Genomic DNA, 13,913 nt, shown 5'->3' on the forward strand with positions numbered 1-13,913 from the left:
AAATAAAAGTCGGCGAATCACAGCTGTGGTCAGATTTGCCTCTTAAACCTCCAATGAAAGACTCTAAATATATTGTCTGGTCCTTGAATTTGTGCTGTACTATGAAGAAGCAATAATAAAGTTGATTTACTTTTACTTTGATACTTAAGTGCCGTTAAATATCAGATACTTTCAAGACTTTCAAATACTGTCCTAAAATGTGACTTTAACTTCTATTAAAGTAATTTCCTGGTCAGATATTTATACCTTTACTGAGGTACTTTTTTACCAGACTGGCCCGACCTCACCTGGACGGACTCCAAAAACACTTGCAAATACTATAAAGTTGTTGTTGTGCTCTGTGAAAAAGTGGCTCATGACCATTGACCCTTTAACAGAGAGTCGCTAAAATGTCCTTTAACGGTAGATTTCAGTAGATTTGTGAATTCAGAAAGCTGTTTCTTTTTTTGCTAAACTTTTTTCTCATCGGTTTTAACACTTTCATTGACATCTTTATTATAGGCCTATTTATCAACTGTCTGTCATATTTATGAACTGTTTATCAACCCCTGAGTGGCTGTTTTTAGCAAGATAGCCTTTGTTTAAATGCACAGAAATGCATCAAAATGACAATTAAAGGAATAAAATGGGCCCAATTCATATTCGATATGTATCTAAAACATGTTTTAAACTATTGTGAGACAGGTTTAACATCCCCTGAGCTTCACTGCTGCTAAGTCAAAGTGATGGAGGAATGAAATCCATAGTGTGCAGCAGCAAATATAAGTGGATTTCCTCCATACATCGCAATTACAACAAAGGATTTTATACTGAAAACATAAAGTTTAGTTCCCCTTCCCTTCCATTAAAAAGAAGTATACAAACGTACTCGAACCAGTTGTTTGCTGCAGAGCAATAATGATTAAAGACACAGATATGCAATGAAAGAGTGAAGAGAAAAGATATATAAAAGTAAAATGAATCACTATATAATCCAGATTTTTACATTTTGCTGCAGCAGACGCATTCAAGGAAAAGTGTGTGAGGGGAAATGAAACTTCTTCTCCTTATCGTGTGCACAACTGTTTGGGTTTAACAAGCTGCAATTTACCAGATTGCATCTCCTGCACTACTGACTGTAAACATGAGCATATATGAGCCGCCTGCGACTCTGCACAGTCTGACAGACAGAGCAGTGAAGTGCTGTTGAATTAAACCTGGTGTTAAGGTTCACTAAGTACAAATAACCTCCCAGTGCTGTTAATTCCCATGTTTTCCTGTGGACTCTAAAGGCCGCATGAGAAGGGAGGTTGCAGGCAAGGCGTCATGGCTTGGGAAGGCTGAGTATAATTTTAATTTTTTAAATCATAATTCACCTTACTATTGTGATTACTAACCTCCTTCAAGATGTGGAGGTGGAGGAGGAGGTGGTGGAGGAGGAGGGAGGACAGAAAAATGCTTCAAAATCAGATTGGTGAAGCGGTTTGAGCAGGATGGAGAGTGTTTGTGCAGGAGAGGGGTTTTATCAGCGGCAAACACTCACAGGAAGTCCGGTTTGGGATTGTCCGTCCAATTCCTGCGTTCCACAGGAAGCTCTGCATAAAAAGCAACTGAAAAACGCCCAAAGACATTTCATTTGTCGCCGGTCGACTCACGGGGAGCACCACCTCTCTCCTCCCGCGCTTTTGAAAACCGACGCACATAACAGACTTTGTTTTAAAATAGTTTTCATTAAAAAGAAAACGCAACGCGGCCATGGAAGAGTCCTCTGATCCACCAGGCCGGCGGCTCGTGCCCATGGCTCGTGCTGCCTGCTCATCGGCCTGCGCGCGCACACGCACCTGACGACCCCATACTGCGAGGGTAAGTTTTTCTAAAAGTGTTTTATTTAGTTTTCAAACCTTTTTTTCCCCCTTCTTCTCCATGTCGTTATAGCAAATACAGCTGATGAGATTTAAACATTATAATCGGGTAGGAAGTGGAGGAGTGAAGCTGCAGGTACAGGTGAAGCTAAAGTTGCTTTTATATCTATTTATTGAGAGTGTATGCACTATGCACACAAAACAAATCCTATTCAGGCTTGTGTGACAGTGAAGGCATCATTGGATGCATGCTATTAAACACTGTGTGTGTTTTACAAAGCTGTAAAACACACAGTGTTTAATAACATGCACTCTTTGGGAATAGTGATTCCTTTACATTCTAGTTTCAATCTGCATTAGTGAAGTAAACTTAATTTCTTGGTTTAATATTGACCTTAAAGTAAAGTAAAATAAAGTAAACTAATTTGTAACCAATTTGCATTGGATGTAAAAATCAAAGGAAGAGGGATGGCACTGACTGAAAATCTTAAAAGCTCAAATTTCTATTTAACAGATGTTAAGTTTTGTGCACTCAGGAATTCATTTTATTTTGAAATTCTGACCTAAAATCACATTTTTTCCTTTTTGTTGTAACTTCCTGTGTAGCTTTGTTTCCTCTGACAGTTGAATTTAATCAACCAGTGGGTTCACAGCTTTCCAAATCTGTCCTAAAACAACATCAGGTGCACGATAAGAGCAGGGTATTGTTTTTATTGGCATGAAATATGAAGATTTACATAATGGGGTTATGGTTACAGGAAGTGATGTGGGGCGAAATCTTTAGTGCAATACAAAATCTACGCTTAAAATAAATCATTTTACACCAAAAATACAAGTTTAGTATAGGATATAAGTTTCATTCCCATTGACTTCCATTTAAACAAAGCGAACTTCCCCTTTAATGCGTAATGTCTTTAAACAGCAGCTTGGGAAGTCTGAGTTGAGTGGGTTATATATATATATAAACAAAAACAAACATAAACAAACTAAAATAAGTGTAGTCTGACTCTGTGCTGTGACGTCACCCCCCCCCCCCCTCCTCCTCCCAGCTGGAGGAGAGAGGGAGGAGGTCCTTCCACCATCACCCCCCATGCGCTCCTCTCTGACAGTCTCGAGCTCGCAGCGGACTCCTCGTTGAAGTCCTCGCGGAGGGATTATAATAACCTGTGTGTGTGCATGCGTGTATATGTGTGTATGAGTGTGTATTTGTGTGTTTTTATCCCCCCCCTCTTTTCCTTTCCACTTCCGGGAGTGTTTTGTATTGTTTGTGTGGCGGATCTTTACCCTCGGGGGGGGTGAAGTGGATCTGATCATTGATCATCTGCAACGGTTTGTGATCATTACTCTGTGCCATTTGCTCTCGTGCATGCGCCCGCGGATTCCTTGTGTTGGCTCGTGCGCGCGCGCGTGCCTTCAGCATCCTCCGCCTGTTGCTCAGAGTAGATACGAGGTTTTCCTGTGTGTTTTTTTTTATCCATGCAGCCACTTGTGTGTTAATCAATAATGTGTGTGTGTAACTTCTATGTGTGAGAGTGAAGCGTGTTGCGCTAAATCTAAGTCTGAGAAACAGCGCCCTCTCATGGCGGAGAGAGGAAACGTGAGTGTGTGTGTGCGTGAAATTGTGTGTGTGTGTGTGTCAGTGTGAGTCACTTTGGAAGCTTAGACAGAACACACACACACACACACACACACAGTTGCAGATGTAGTGACAAACACACACTCTGGAAAGTGAGATGTGTTCTTCAGAGTAAAGTCTTTTAAAGGGCTTTTATTTTGAAATTCGGCTCAATGCTGTTAGTTCAGTGGCATGTGTGGAAATGTACTTTATACAAAACCAGAAACTTTATTGATCTGCAGTGCTCTATCTATCTATCTATCTATCTATCTATCTATCTATCTATCTATCTATCTATCTATCTATCTATCTATCTATGGTTTATACGTTTTAAAAACTTTATTCAAATAGTTTCTATTAACAGACAAAAACCAAAACCAAGCAGAAACCAGCAGCCAGGGTCACTGTAGGTCAGATAAACTTCACAATAACTTAAAGTGTTGATGCTCAGACTGTCACACCTTGATGTATGTCGTCTTTCAAGCCCCTCACCCCCCACCTCAACCCCACACCCCCCTGAGAGTCGCCCTCTCTCTCTCTCTCTCTTTCTGTGGTGATTTGTGAATGAACTCGGCCTCAGATGTTTCGTTTCGTGTCGTGTCTCCAGGCGCTGAGCCAGCCGAGGATCAGGGAGACGTGAGCTCTTGTCAGTCCACGACTCAGCCTCACCTCTGGGCTCACTAACCTGCTGTTGATCCCTCCCTGGGGGGCCGTGGGGGGGTTATATAGTGAATAGTGAAGCACCTATAGGGGCTGTGTAGCATCAGAGAGCAGGAGTTTGGTCCAAGCTGCAGCTGGGGCGTCCTCCTCCTCCTCCTCCTCCTCCTCCTCCTCCTCCTCCGTCCTCGTCGTCTTAATCCTGAGCAGTGTGTAATGATGTGGTTAACGCGGTGTGAAGGGATCAGAGCCAATCAGCTCTTTGTCTTCTTCTCTCATGGTGCGTTCAGGTGCAGGTCAGAGAGAGTTCAACTCATGACTCATGACTGTGCATCGAGTGAGTAGCTTAGTAGTATCACTATATAAAAAAAAATGCATGTGGCCTTTGCTTTTCCAGCTCCATGTTCAAAAAAAAAATTAAAATAAAATAAATCTGCCTAGCAACACGTCCGTCTCCTCCTCCTGCGCACAAATCAAACATCTACACAGGTCGGATCTTTTAGTGCTGCTCATAAAGACGTTTCAGTCTGCAGGACGTTGGAGCTGTTGAGTCAACACGCTTACATCTACGTCTACGTCTATGTCTATGTTACATCAAGTTTTACGAGGGGAAAAAACCCCCCACTAAATCTACCAGAAATAGAAGAAAAAAAAAAGTTAATGTAAAGCAATAATTTGAGAAGTGAAGCAGGAAATGTGTGAGTTGAACCGCTGAGTGATGTTTTAATTAAAAAAGGGAGAAAGTCTGAGTTTTCTTTTTTTGTTTTTCACAGCTTGAACTCGCTCTTGATGTTAAAATTCGACTGTTCGTGTTTCAGTTTCACAGTTTCTCCTTCTTTTTTTTTATTTTTTATTTTTTAAAGTTTTTAAAATGAGCTCTGTTGGGGTTTTTTTTTTGTTAAAACTTTATTTAAAGCGCTCGCCTCTCTCTCTCTCTGAGACACGACCCAGCTGACAGTGACAGCTCCGTGTGCTCGGCCTCTTCAAAAGGAAGTGACCTCTGACCTCTGGAGCGAAACTCACTCCTCTCTCCTCTGAAAAAAGTTGCTTCATCATCATCATCATCATCATCATCATCATCATCATCACGTCTCATGTCTTCGTCTCTCTGCAGGTAGCCACCGTCGCCGCCGCCATCGTCCTCCTGAAGGGAGAAATCCACCACCATCATCACACTGAAGAGTGAGGAGACGTCGTTGGCCGCCGTCCACGACCCCTCCTGCCCTGCCCTCCCCCCTCTTCATCCTCCCTCCTCCTCCTCCTCCTCCTCCTCCTCCTCTTCCTCCTCCTCCTCCTCCTCTTCCTCCTCCCTCCGCCCGGCACAGCGAGCGACTGAACGTGGGAACGAGGAAGACGATGTACCGAACGCTGCTGCTCTCCTCCTCCCTCTTCATCCTTCATGTGATGGGCAACCCCCACGTCTTCCCTCACCACCACCACCACCAGCATCACCATGGGTAACCGCTCACTTAATGCTCCTTCCTGTGTTTATTATTATGGGCTGTCACTACTGCTGGTACGTGAGGTCCGTCAGCTGTGCACTGCAAAAACTCAAAATCTTTCGTCTTATTTCTAGAATATTTGTCTTATTTCTTGTCAAAATGTTTCGTTTCTAGTCAAAACTAATCTCTTTCCACTTAAAATAAGACTCGTCACCTAAAAATTAACTTGTTTTTAGATAATTTTCACTTGTTTCAAACTAATTTTCACTTGAAATAAGTAGAAAAGTCTGCCAGTGAAAGCAAGTTTTTTGTGCTTGTAATAAGAAAAAAAACTTGCTCCACTATCAGATTTTTTTTACTTATTTCAAGTGGAAAATATGCTTTAAAAAAGTGTATAAAAACAAGCTACTTTTTTTAAAAATGTGATGAGTCTTATTTTAAGTATAATGAGATTTGTTTTGACTAAAAATGACATTTTGACTAGAAATAAGACAAATATTCTTGGTAAGATTTTGAGTTTTTGCAGTGTGGATCCGTCACTCTGACGCCGCCGACGCCTCAGAACCTCAGCGGTGTCACGACAAAGACCGAAGAGCAAAAATAAACCCAGAGAGAAAAAACTAAAGGTCGAGCCGAGCCACTGAAGGTCAAAGGTCGACTCTTAACTCTGACACATTCGGGAGTGATTACATGAGTCAGTCAGGAACGATTAGGCTGCACGCCAACAAACAGAAACCTCTCAGAATCAAGTGGGCGGGGCTTAGAGCACCACATTAACCAGAACCGTTTAACACTAACTCAGCTTCTGGTTCAGGCAGCGATTAAAGCTCCTAATTACTCTTTTTTTGCAAACAGGAAGTGGTTTTATTCTGAAATTCTTGCCTAAATGCTGAAACTTTTTGGTGTTGCTGCGTTTCTTTTTATTCGACAGCAAATAAACGAGTGAATTCACATCTTTTCAAAAACAACTCACCTAGAGGGAAACGTACCAAATCTATGAGAGATGAAAAGTTACGAGTTTAACAAATATGCATACGATAATATAAAAGATTTGAAAACCGAAACAGGAAGTGGGAATTTAAATCGCTAGGTCATGTTTTTTAATTTAAAAAGAGAAATTACGACCATAGAAGGAGAGGAGGAGCTCTCTTATCTCCAGTTTTCTACTTTTAATCTCACTGCTCTTGTCTTTTTTTACATTTCTGGCAGGAGGAGGGTGTGCGGCCAGGACCTGCGACGTCACAACGTTGTCACGGCAACCGAGTCCTACGTCCAGCCGGTGCACAAGCCCTACATCACGGTGTGTCAGGGGCATCGACTCTGCAGCACATACAAGTGAGACGACAACACAAAAACACAACAAAATGACACAATTAGTTTTTTTTCTTCATTTATTTTTGTCTGAGCTCAAACATTTTACTGTACGTGAAGTCATAACAGTGTCAGAACGAGGTTTTTCCAAATTAAGCCTTGATAAGATTTTTATTTAATTACAGCGTAAACAACAACTTGACATGTTTAGGACCGGAGAGGGTTCAGCAGGAGGAGGAGGAGGAGGAGGAGGGGGGTCATAAATAGATCTAGACTTTCTCCCACACACACACACTCACACACACACACACACACACACACACACACACACACACACACACACACACACACACACACACACACTCACACACACACACACACACAAATATGCATTTTGCACAGAACTGGGTCATGGTGGCACATATTTGGGTGGAATCTAAATATCGAGCACTTTGTGTAACTACGGGAAATGAACTGCTGCCTGCAGAGACTGTGGTCATGTTTATTTTGGACCACGTCTCCCCCCCTCATACTCCCTCCCTCCCCCTCTCTCCCTCCCTTTCCTCCCTCTTTCTCTCCCTCTCTTTCTGATTCCCTCCATTTTAATCATTTTCTTTCTTTCTTTCTTTCTTTTTTAACTCTTCCCTCTCCATCACTACAGTTTTTGTGTTTTTGCCCTCAGACAACAAGTTGCAGGCCTTTTCTTTTTAAAACCTGCTGTAGTTGCTCTGGTTTTGATTAAATTATTATTATCATCATATTTATTATTATGATTATTATGGGATGTTTTTCGTCTTCGTTTTTTTTTTTTTTTTTTCTTTTTTTTAGCCGTCGCCGGGGTTTATCTATCTCTGCTCGCCAACTGAACATACCAGAGCCTGAGCGCAGCGGGCTGCGGAGGAATCTCACATTTTGCATCTGATCTCCGTCTCTTATCTGATCGGACACACACACTTGGAAGTCGCCGGCCCGTGGTTTCCATCGCCATGGCATCCACCACATTCTCCGTTGTCAAACACGTGTCGAGGCGATGGCGGCGTGAAGTGAAGGACCTGTGACCCTCTGACTCTGACTCTTGTTGTTGTTGTTGTTGTTGTGTGATGCAGGACGGTGTACACGGTGGCGTACCGACAGGTGACCAGAGCCGGGACGGCGACGGCAACATCGACAACGTCACGTTTCTACCCAGAGTGCTGCCCGGGGTGGAGGAGGTTTCACTCTCACAACTGTAACCAAGGTAGAAACATAGAGGTGGAAGAGGGGGCGGGGCCTGTGGCTTCCCTGTAAAGCCTGAACCATTAAATAATTGTCAGAAATTTAAAAAAAATTTGAAATTGGACCCTTTATTGGACCTTCTCACAAAAAAAAAATTGCATAGAAAATGACCTTGCATGACCTACACATTTCAACACGGTTCTACGATAAAATAAGTTATGTAATTTTAAGTAGTTTTACTTTGCATTAATGCAGTAACTATATAAGTTTTTCTTCTTATAATCCCTATAGTCATAGCAGTAGGTTTGTTACCTATAATTGTCGGTGCATGCTGCTGGTTTCCCTCATCAAACTCATCAAATACACAATCCAACAAGTCCAAAACGCTCTGGTGGACAAGTTATGACCTGCACATTCACCAATATCAGAACGTTACGAGACCGAGTTGTTTTAGAGGGAAATACAGACTGCTTGCTGAAAAACTGTCCCTGAAGGCAACGTGCATCAGCGGTTTTGCATGAATTTACCTCTAAAACAACTCTGTCTGGTAACGTTCTGTTATTATCTCATAGCGTGGTGAATGTGCAGGTCACAACTTGTCCACCAGAGCGTTTTGGAGTTGTTGGATTGTGTATTTGATGAGTTTGATGAAGGAAACCTAGAAATCCCATGAGCCATGAGCAGCTAGCAGCTCTGCTTCGCCGTTCTAAAAATAGCTTGCACCGACAATTAAAGGTAACAAACCTACTGCTATGACGATTGGGATTATGGCAATGGGCCAATTTGCCAAAATGTTGAACTATCCCTTTTTAACTTTTTCAAAATTGGCAAAAATATCCATGAGAAAACACATTTGGGTCACTGACTGACAGCGGCCATATTGGATGTCCCAAGTGAAGTTCCTGCTGGTGCATAAATAACTGCACCCTGGTGGATTATCTGATTGTATACATTAGGTTTTTCAGGAAAGAAAAAATCACAGTGAGGATGTAGAGGTCTAAAAAAACTCATATTAGTATTTTCATGTATCAAATTTGATGCAAATGGCGACATAGGGGTATCACGCGTAGTTTGTGTTAATGTTTTGTCTCCGTCTCCGTCCTGCAGCTGTGTGTGGACAGGCCTGTGTGAACGGAGGCACCTGCTTGAGACCAAACCAGTGCGCTTGTCCACTGGGCTGGACGGGCCACCAGTGCCAAACAGGTAAACACACACACATACACACACACACATTTACCTGTATGAGGCAAGGCAAGGCAATTTTATTTGTATAGCCCGTTTTTACAAACAGTTTTTCTCAAAGGTCTTTACATGACATCACAACAACATCCTCTGCCCTTAGACCCTCACATCGACTGAGGAAAAACTCCATGGAAAACCCTTTTAACAGGGAAAAATTGGAGATGAACACCTGTTGTGTCTGTATACTCACTCTCTCTCTCTCTCTCGTTTGTCCTGCCAGATGTGGACGAGTGCAGCGAGCAGCGTCCGTGCGCCCACGACTGCATCAACACAGCTGGAAGTTACCGATGCTCCTGCAGAGACGAGTTCAGGCTGGACGGAGACGGACGCTCCTGTCATCGCCTTCATCCTCCTCCTCCTCTTCCTCATCCTCCTCCTCAGCCCAGCCAGGCTCCAGTGGGCGGTCACCACGATGCAGGTAAATGTCGTGTGCCAGATGTTGTAACATCTGTGTCCTGCAGGAAGAAGAAGAACAAGAAGAGACAGAACTTAACCAGCTTCGCGGTCCATTATTACTTTTGGTACGCGCTATGCCACTCTCAACTCGTACCGTGAGTAATAATGCACTGCGACTGGTGCCGACTCCAGACAGATGTTATGTCATGTGATGTGTTCAAGGACCAAAACGAACTTTTGATAAATAACGACTCAGCTCATGAGTGAAGAAGCAAAAAAAATTTAAAAGAAAAAACATCTGAGTCCGACGTTTAGTTTCGTTGTAGTGAGGAGTTTCACTTCTGTGTTCCCACCCGTATCCTAGCAACCAGTAACAACAATAATAATATTCTCCATATCTACAGATGTGGTCGTTGACCTGAGGTTGTTTCTAATCTGTGTCGACCTTATCGCTCCTTTTTTTTTTTAAGGAGATTTATTGCAACATGAAAACTTCAAAATCTGATTTCTCCCAAATTTTTCCTCCTCTGGGGGAAGTCACTGTAAATCTGAAAAAAAAAGATATATATGAGGAGGAGGAGGAGGAGGAGCTGCGTCATATATTGTTAAAAAAATATAAATGTAATGAAATAGAAATCTCTATATTAATATGCAGCTGAAGGTTTCTCAGGCTCGGCTCCAAACGGCCTCAGATTTATCAGCAGAGAAAAAAAAACAACATAAAAATCACACACACAAGTGAAACTCCTCAGCTTCACCCCCGTGACTCGTGTGTGTGTGTGTGTGTGTGTGTGATATGGATTGATGAGCGTCCTGTGAGAAGAGCTGAGTCATCGAAAAGAGTCTGAGAAAAAAAAAAAGAAACACATGAAGAAAGAAAGAAAAGAAAAGAAAAGATGGAAAAGGAAAAAAGTAATGTGAGTTATTTGTGGGACTGAGTTCAGCTCCTCGACTCGGAGCCAGAGGAGAAGTTTGAGTTTGAAGCTGCTTCATTTTTTTATCTGTGGGATCATCACAGATGTAAACACAGGTTTACGTGGTGATGAAGGAGACGGACGGTTGCCAAGCTACAGTGGAGGGAGTGTTGGACTCCTCTCTCTCTCTTTCTGTCTTTTTTTTCTTTCCTTCCCCCCACGACGACGTCTCCGTCTCCGTCTCCGTCTTGGCCAACGCTTGTGTTCTCATTCCAGCTCCATCAACCCTGTCTGCTGGGGGTCATCGCCAGCTCCCCCCTCCCTCCTCCTCCTTTTCTTCCTCCCTCCTCCTCCTCTTCCTCCTTCCTCCCTCCTCCTCCCCCCGTTTCTCGACTCATTCCTGTATCAGTAATCGACCACATCTGGGAGAGATTGAGCCTCTCGTCCTGTGGTGCTGAGGAGCAGCCACAGAGCGGAGTGACTCTGCCATCCCCGGTCTCCCCCCCCTTTCACCCCCCCTCTCCCCCCCCTTTCACCCCCCCTCTCCTCGTCCCTTGAGGAGGGGGGGCAGACGATTTCCCCTCCTGGTTCCCATACCCCAAATAATCCCCCAACCCTCACCCACGCTGCAAAAACTCAAAATCTTACCAAGAATATTTGTCTTGTTTCTAGTCAAAATGTAATTTCTAGTCAAAACAAATCAAATTATATTTAAAATAAGACTCATCACATAGAAATTAGCTTGTTTTTAATACAATTTTTACTTCTTTCAAGCATATTTTCACTTGAAATAAGTAGAAAAAATCTGAAGTTTTTCCTTGTTATTACAAACACAAAAAACATCCTTTTACTGGCAGATTTTTCTACTTATTTCAAGTGAATATTTGTTTGAAACAAGTGAAAATTAACAAAAAACAAGTTGATTTTTAGGTGATGAGTCTTATTTTACGGGAAAAGAGTTTAGTTTTGACTAGAAATTAGACATTTTGACAAGAAATAAAACAAATATTCTTGGAAAGATTTTGAGTTTTTGCAGTGCACCCTCACCCCTCGGCCTCCCTCCCTCCCTCCCTGCACCCCCACGGTTCCTCCTCTTCCTCCTCCTGGTTTCCAGTGTGCAGCGGCTGCCGAGGCCGTGAATCACTCGTCAGGAGGAGGAGAGGAGAGCGATGGGAACAGGATGTCTCCAAGGAAACCGTCAAGGATCACAGTCTCGCCTCAGATCTTAGACACCGTCATCGTCATCTTCCTCTGTCTGTCCATAAAAGTAAAACATCCCACGATGCAGCTTTCGGACGAAGGAAATTTATTATAATTCATTTAAAAATCCTTGTGGTCACTTTTCATGATCAAACACCTGGATGGAGGTTCAGACTGAGACCTCCTCACCTGCCTCGTCACTTTGCAACCAAAATATTCCCCTTTGAAATACGCATCATGGCGCACTGACGTCAGACGAGCTGTAAAACTAAAAAGTTACATTTCAAATCTTCAGCTGCATCAAGAAAATATGTTAAAACTTTTCAAACTTCTCTATAAGGAACTATTATTGAACATATTCTTATCAATGGGGAAAATATTTACATTTATATATACTGTATATGTGTCTCTCTTGTTGCATGAGCAGCCATTTTCACTGGTGCATTATGGGTTGTCTCAAGTTTCAGTCTCTTTAAACTCTCCATGTTGTTCTCCTCTGTCTGTTTATTTTTACTTTGCTTAACTGTCTTTTTATCATTCATCTTTTGTTTTTAGGTGAAGTATCAATAAAGTTACAAGCTCTCAACTTTGTGTTTTGTTTGTTTTTTTATGTGTTTGTCCAGGTGGGAGCTTCCGGCTGGTGGAGAACGTGACGGAGGAGGTTCAGAGCCTGAGGAACAGAGTGGAGCTTCTGGAGAAGGTAGAGGAAGAAAACACATGAGCACATAAAATCACACACACACACTCTTGCTTTCTTTGAAACGCCAGACCTGCTTTTTGAAATATTCTTTACGAGGTTTCTGAGCGTAAAAAAAAAAAAAAAAAAAAGGAAAGATCATATGAAGTGCAATTATTTCTGTTTTACGAGGTGATTAACGGCCTCTTCCTCCTCCTCCTTCTGTGCAGAAGTTGCAGCTGGTCCTGACTCCGTTCAGCAGCTTCTTCCCGCCGTCTCTGGACGAGGGTCTGTCGGAGAAGACCACCTTACTGTCCCACTCCTTCCAGCAGCTCGACCGCATCGACTCCCTCAGCGAGCAGATCGGCTTCCTGGAGGAGCGACTCGGCACATGTGAGTTGACGACGACCAGCGACGACTTAAAAATCCATATTTGCTTAGTTGAAAAAAGTCCAACGTTAAAAACCCTCAGGTGTCCCATATTGAATAAAATCTAAAAATCCAATAATGATAAAATAAAATCTTGTGTCTCTAATGTAATAACCGTCTTGGCGGTGATATGATAAGTTAAATGGCGAAATCAAAAGTAAAAGAGAAATTCAATTTAAAGCTAATTTTTGTGCAGGTGTTTGGACAAGATTTTTAAAAAAAAGAAAAGAAAAGAAATGACGACCTCATGGGGGCGCTAGAGGAGCGTCGCCAGGGAAACGTGATAGACATCCTCTGACCTACAGTTTTAATAAAAACTCTGGAGGGTTTCTTTTATCACATTTGGTTTTTTATTACGTTACGTTCAATTATTGAATTCTGGGACTTTAGAAATTTGGAAATCCATTCCTCTCAGGGTTCGTTTTTAAATTTCACAGTCTCTACCAATAATTAAGGAATTAATTCAACTTTCTACTTTTTTTTCCCCTTTCTCTGCAGGTTCCTGTCAGGAGAATTAACAACCGAGCTGTGATGCGTTCACGGCACAACCAATCATGTGATAATTTACCCCACAGGTTCATTTTTTGTACTTGTTACGTGTTCAATCACTGTCAAACGCTTGATTTTTTTTTGTAAAAGTACCCATGTCAGGATGTGTGTGTGTGTGTGTATGTGTGTCTGAGTGTGTGTGTGTGTTACCATTACATCACCCCTTTAACATCCAAATCCACCCCCCTCCCCCTGAGGGTCAAAGGTTAAACTGGCCACTTTGTTTCTGTGTTTTGTTTTTGAATCAGTGCAGCTGTGTCCTGCGTCTGAGCCCCAGACCTGGACATCTGTATTTATCTATTTAAATTATGATGATGATTACTTTGTAGTTATAATAACTCAGCTCCACTAGACGGTTTCTGTGTATTTTTTATACATTTTTTACCTAGTTTTGTAACGTTTTGTAATAAAAAGCTTTAATCGAAA

General features: G+C 42.3%; 1 protein-coding gene across 2 annotated transcripts; it reads left to right on the forward strand.

The window, feature by feature from the left end:
- The first annotated feature begins 1,697 nt into the window (after window positions 1-1,697).
- Window positions 1,698-13,913, forward strand: egfl7 (EGF-like-domain, multiple 7). Of its 2 annotated transcripts, XM_085792804.1 has the most exons (9): window positions 1,698-1,842; window positions 5,228-5,570; window positions 6,765-6,890; window positions 7,973-8,103; window positions 9,189-9,284; window positions 9,544-9,741; window positions 12,457-12,533; window positions 12,740-12,902; window positions 13,437-13,913. In XM_085792804.1, the coding sequence occupies exons 2-9, from the start codon at window positions 5,470-5,472 to the stop codon at window positions 13,454-13,456; spliced, it is 912 nt and encodes a 303-aa protein (XP_085648930.1). In that variant the 5' UTR covers window positions 1,698-1,842; window positions 5,228-5,469; the 3' UTR covers window positions 13,457-13,913. The 2 variants fall into 2 exon arrangements, with proteins under 2 accessions (XP_085648930.1, XP_085648931.1); XM_085792805.1 differs by lacking the exon at window positions 1,698-1,842 and having other exon boundaries at window positions 5,370-5,570; window positions 6,768-6,890.

Source organism: Trachurus japonicus, chromosome 12, assembly GCF_045865225.1.
Source record: "Trachurus japonicus isolate A0001 chromosome 12, Traja_1.0".
Lineage (NCBI taxonomy): Eukaryota > Metazoa > Chordata > Actinopteri > Carangiformes > Carangidae > Trachurus > Trachurus japonicus.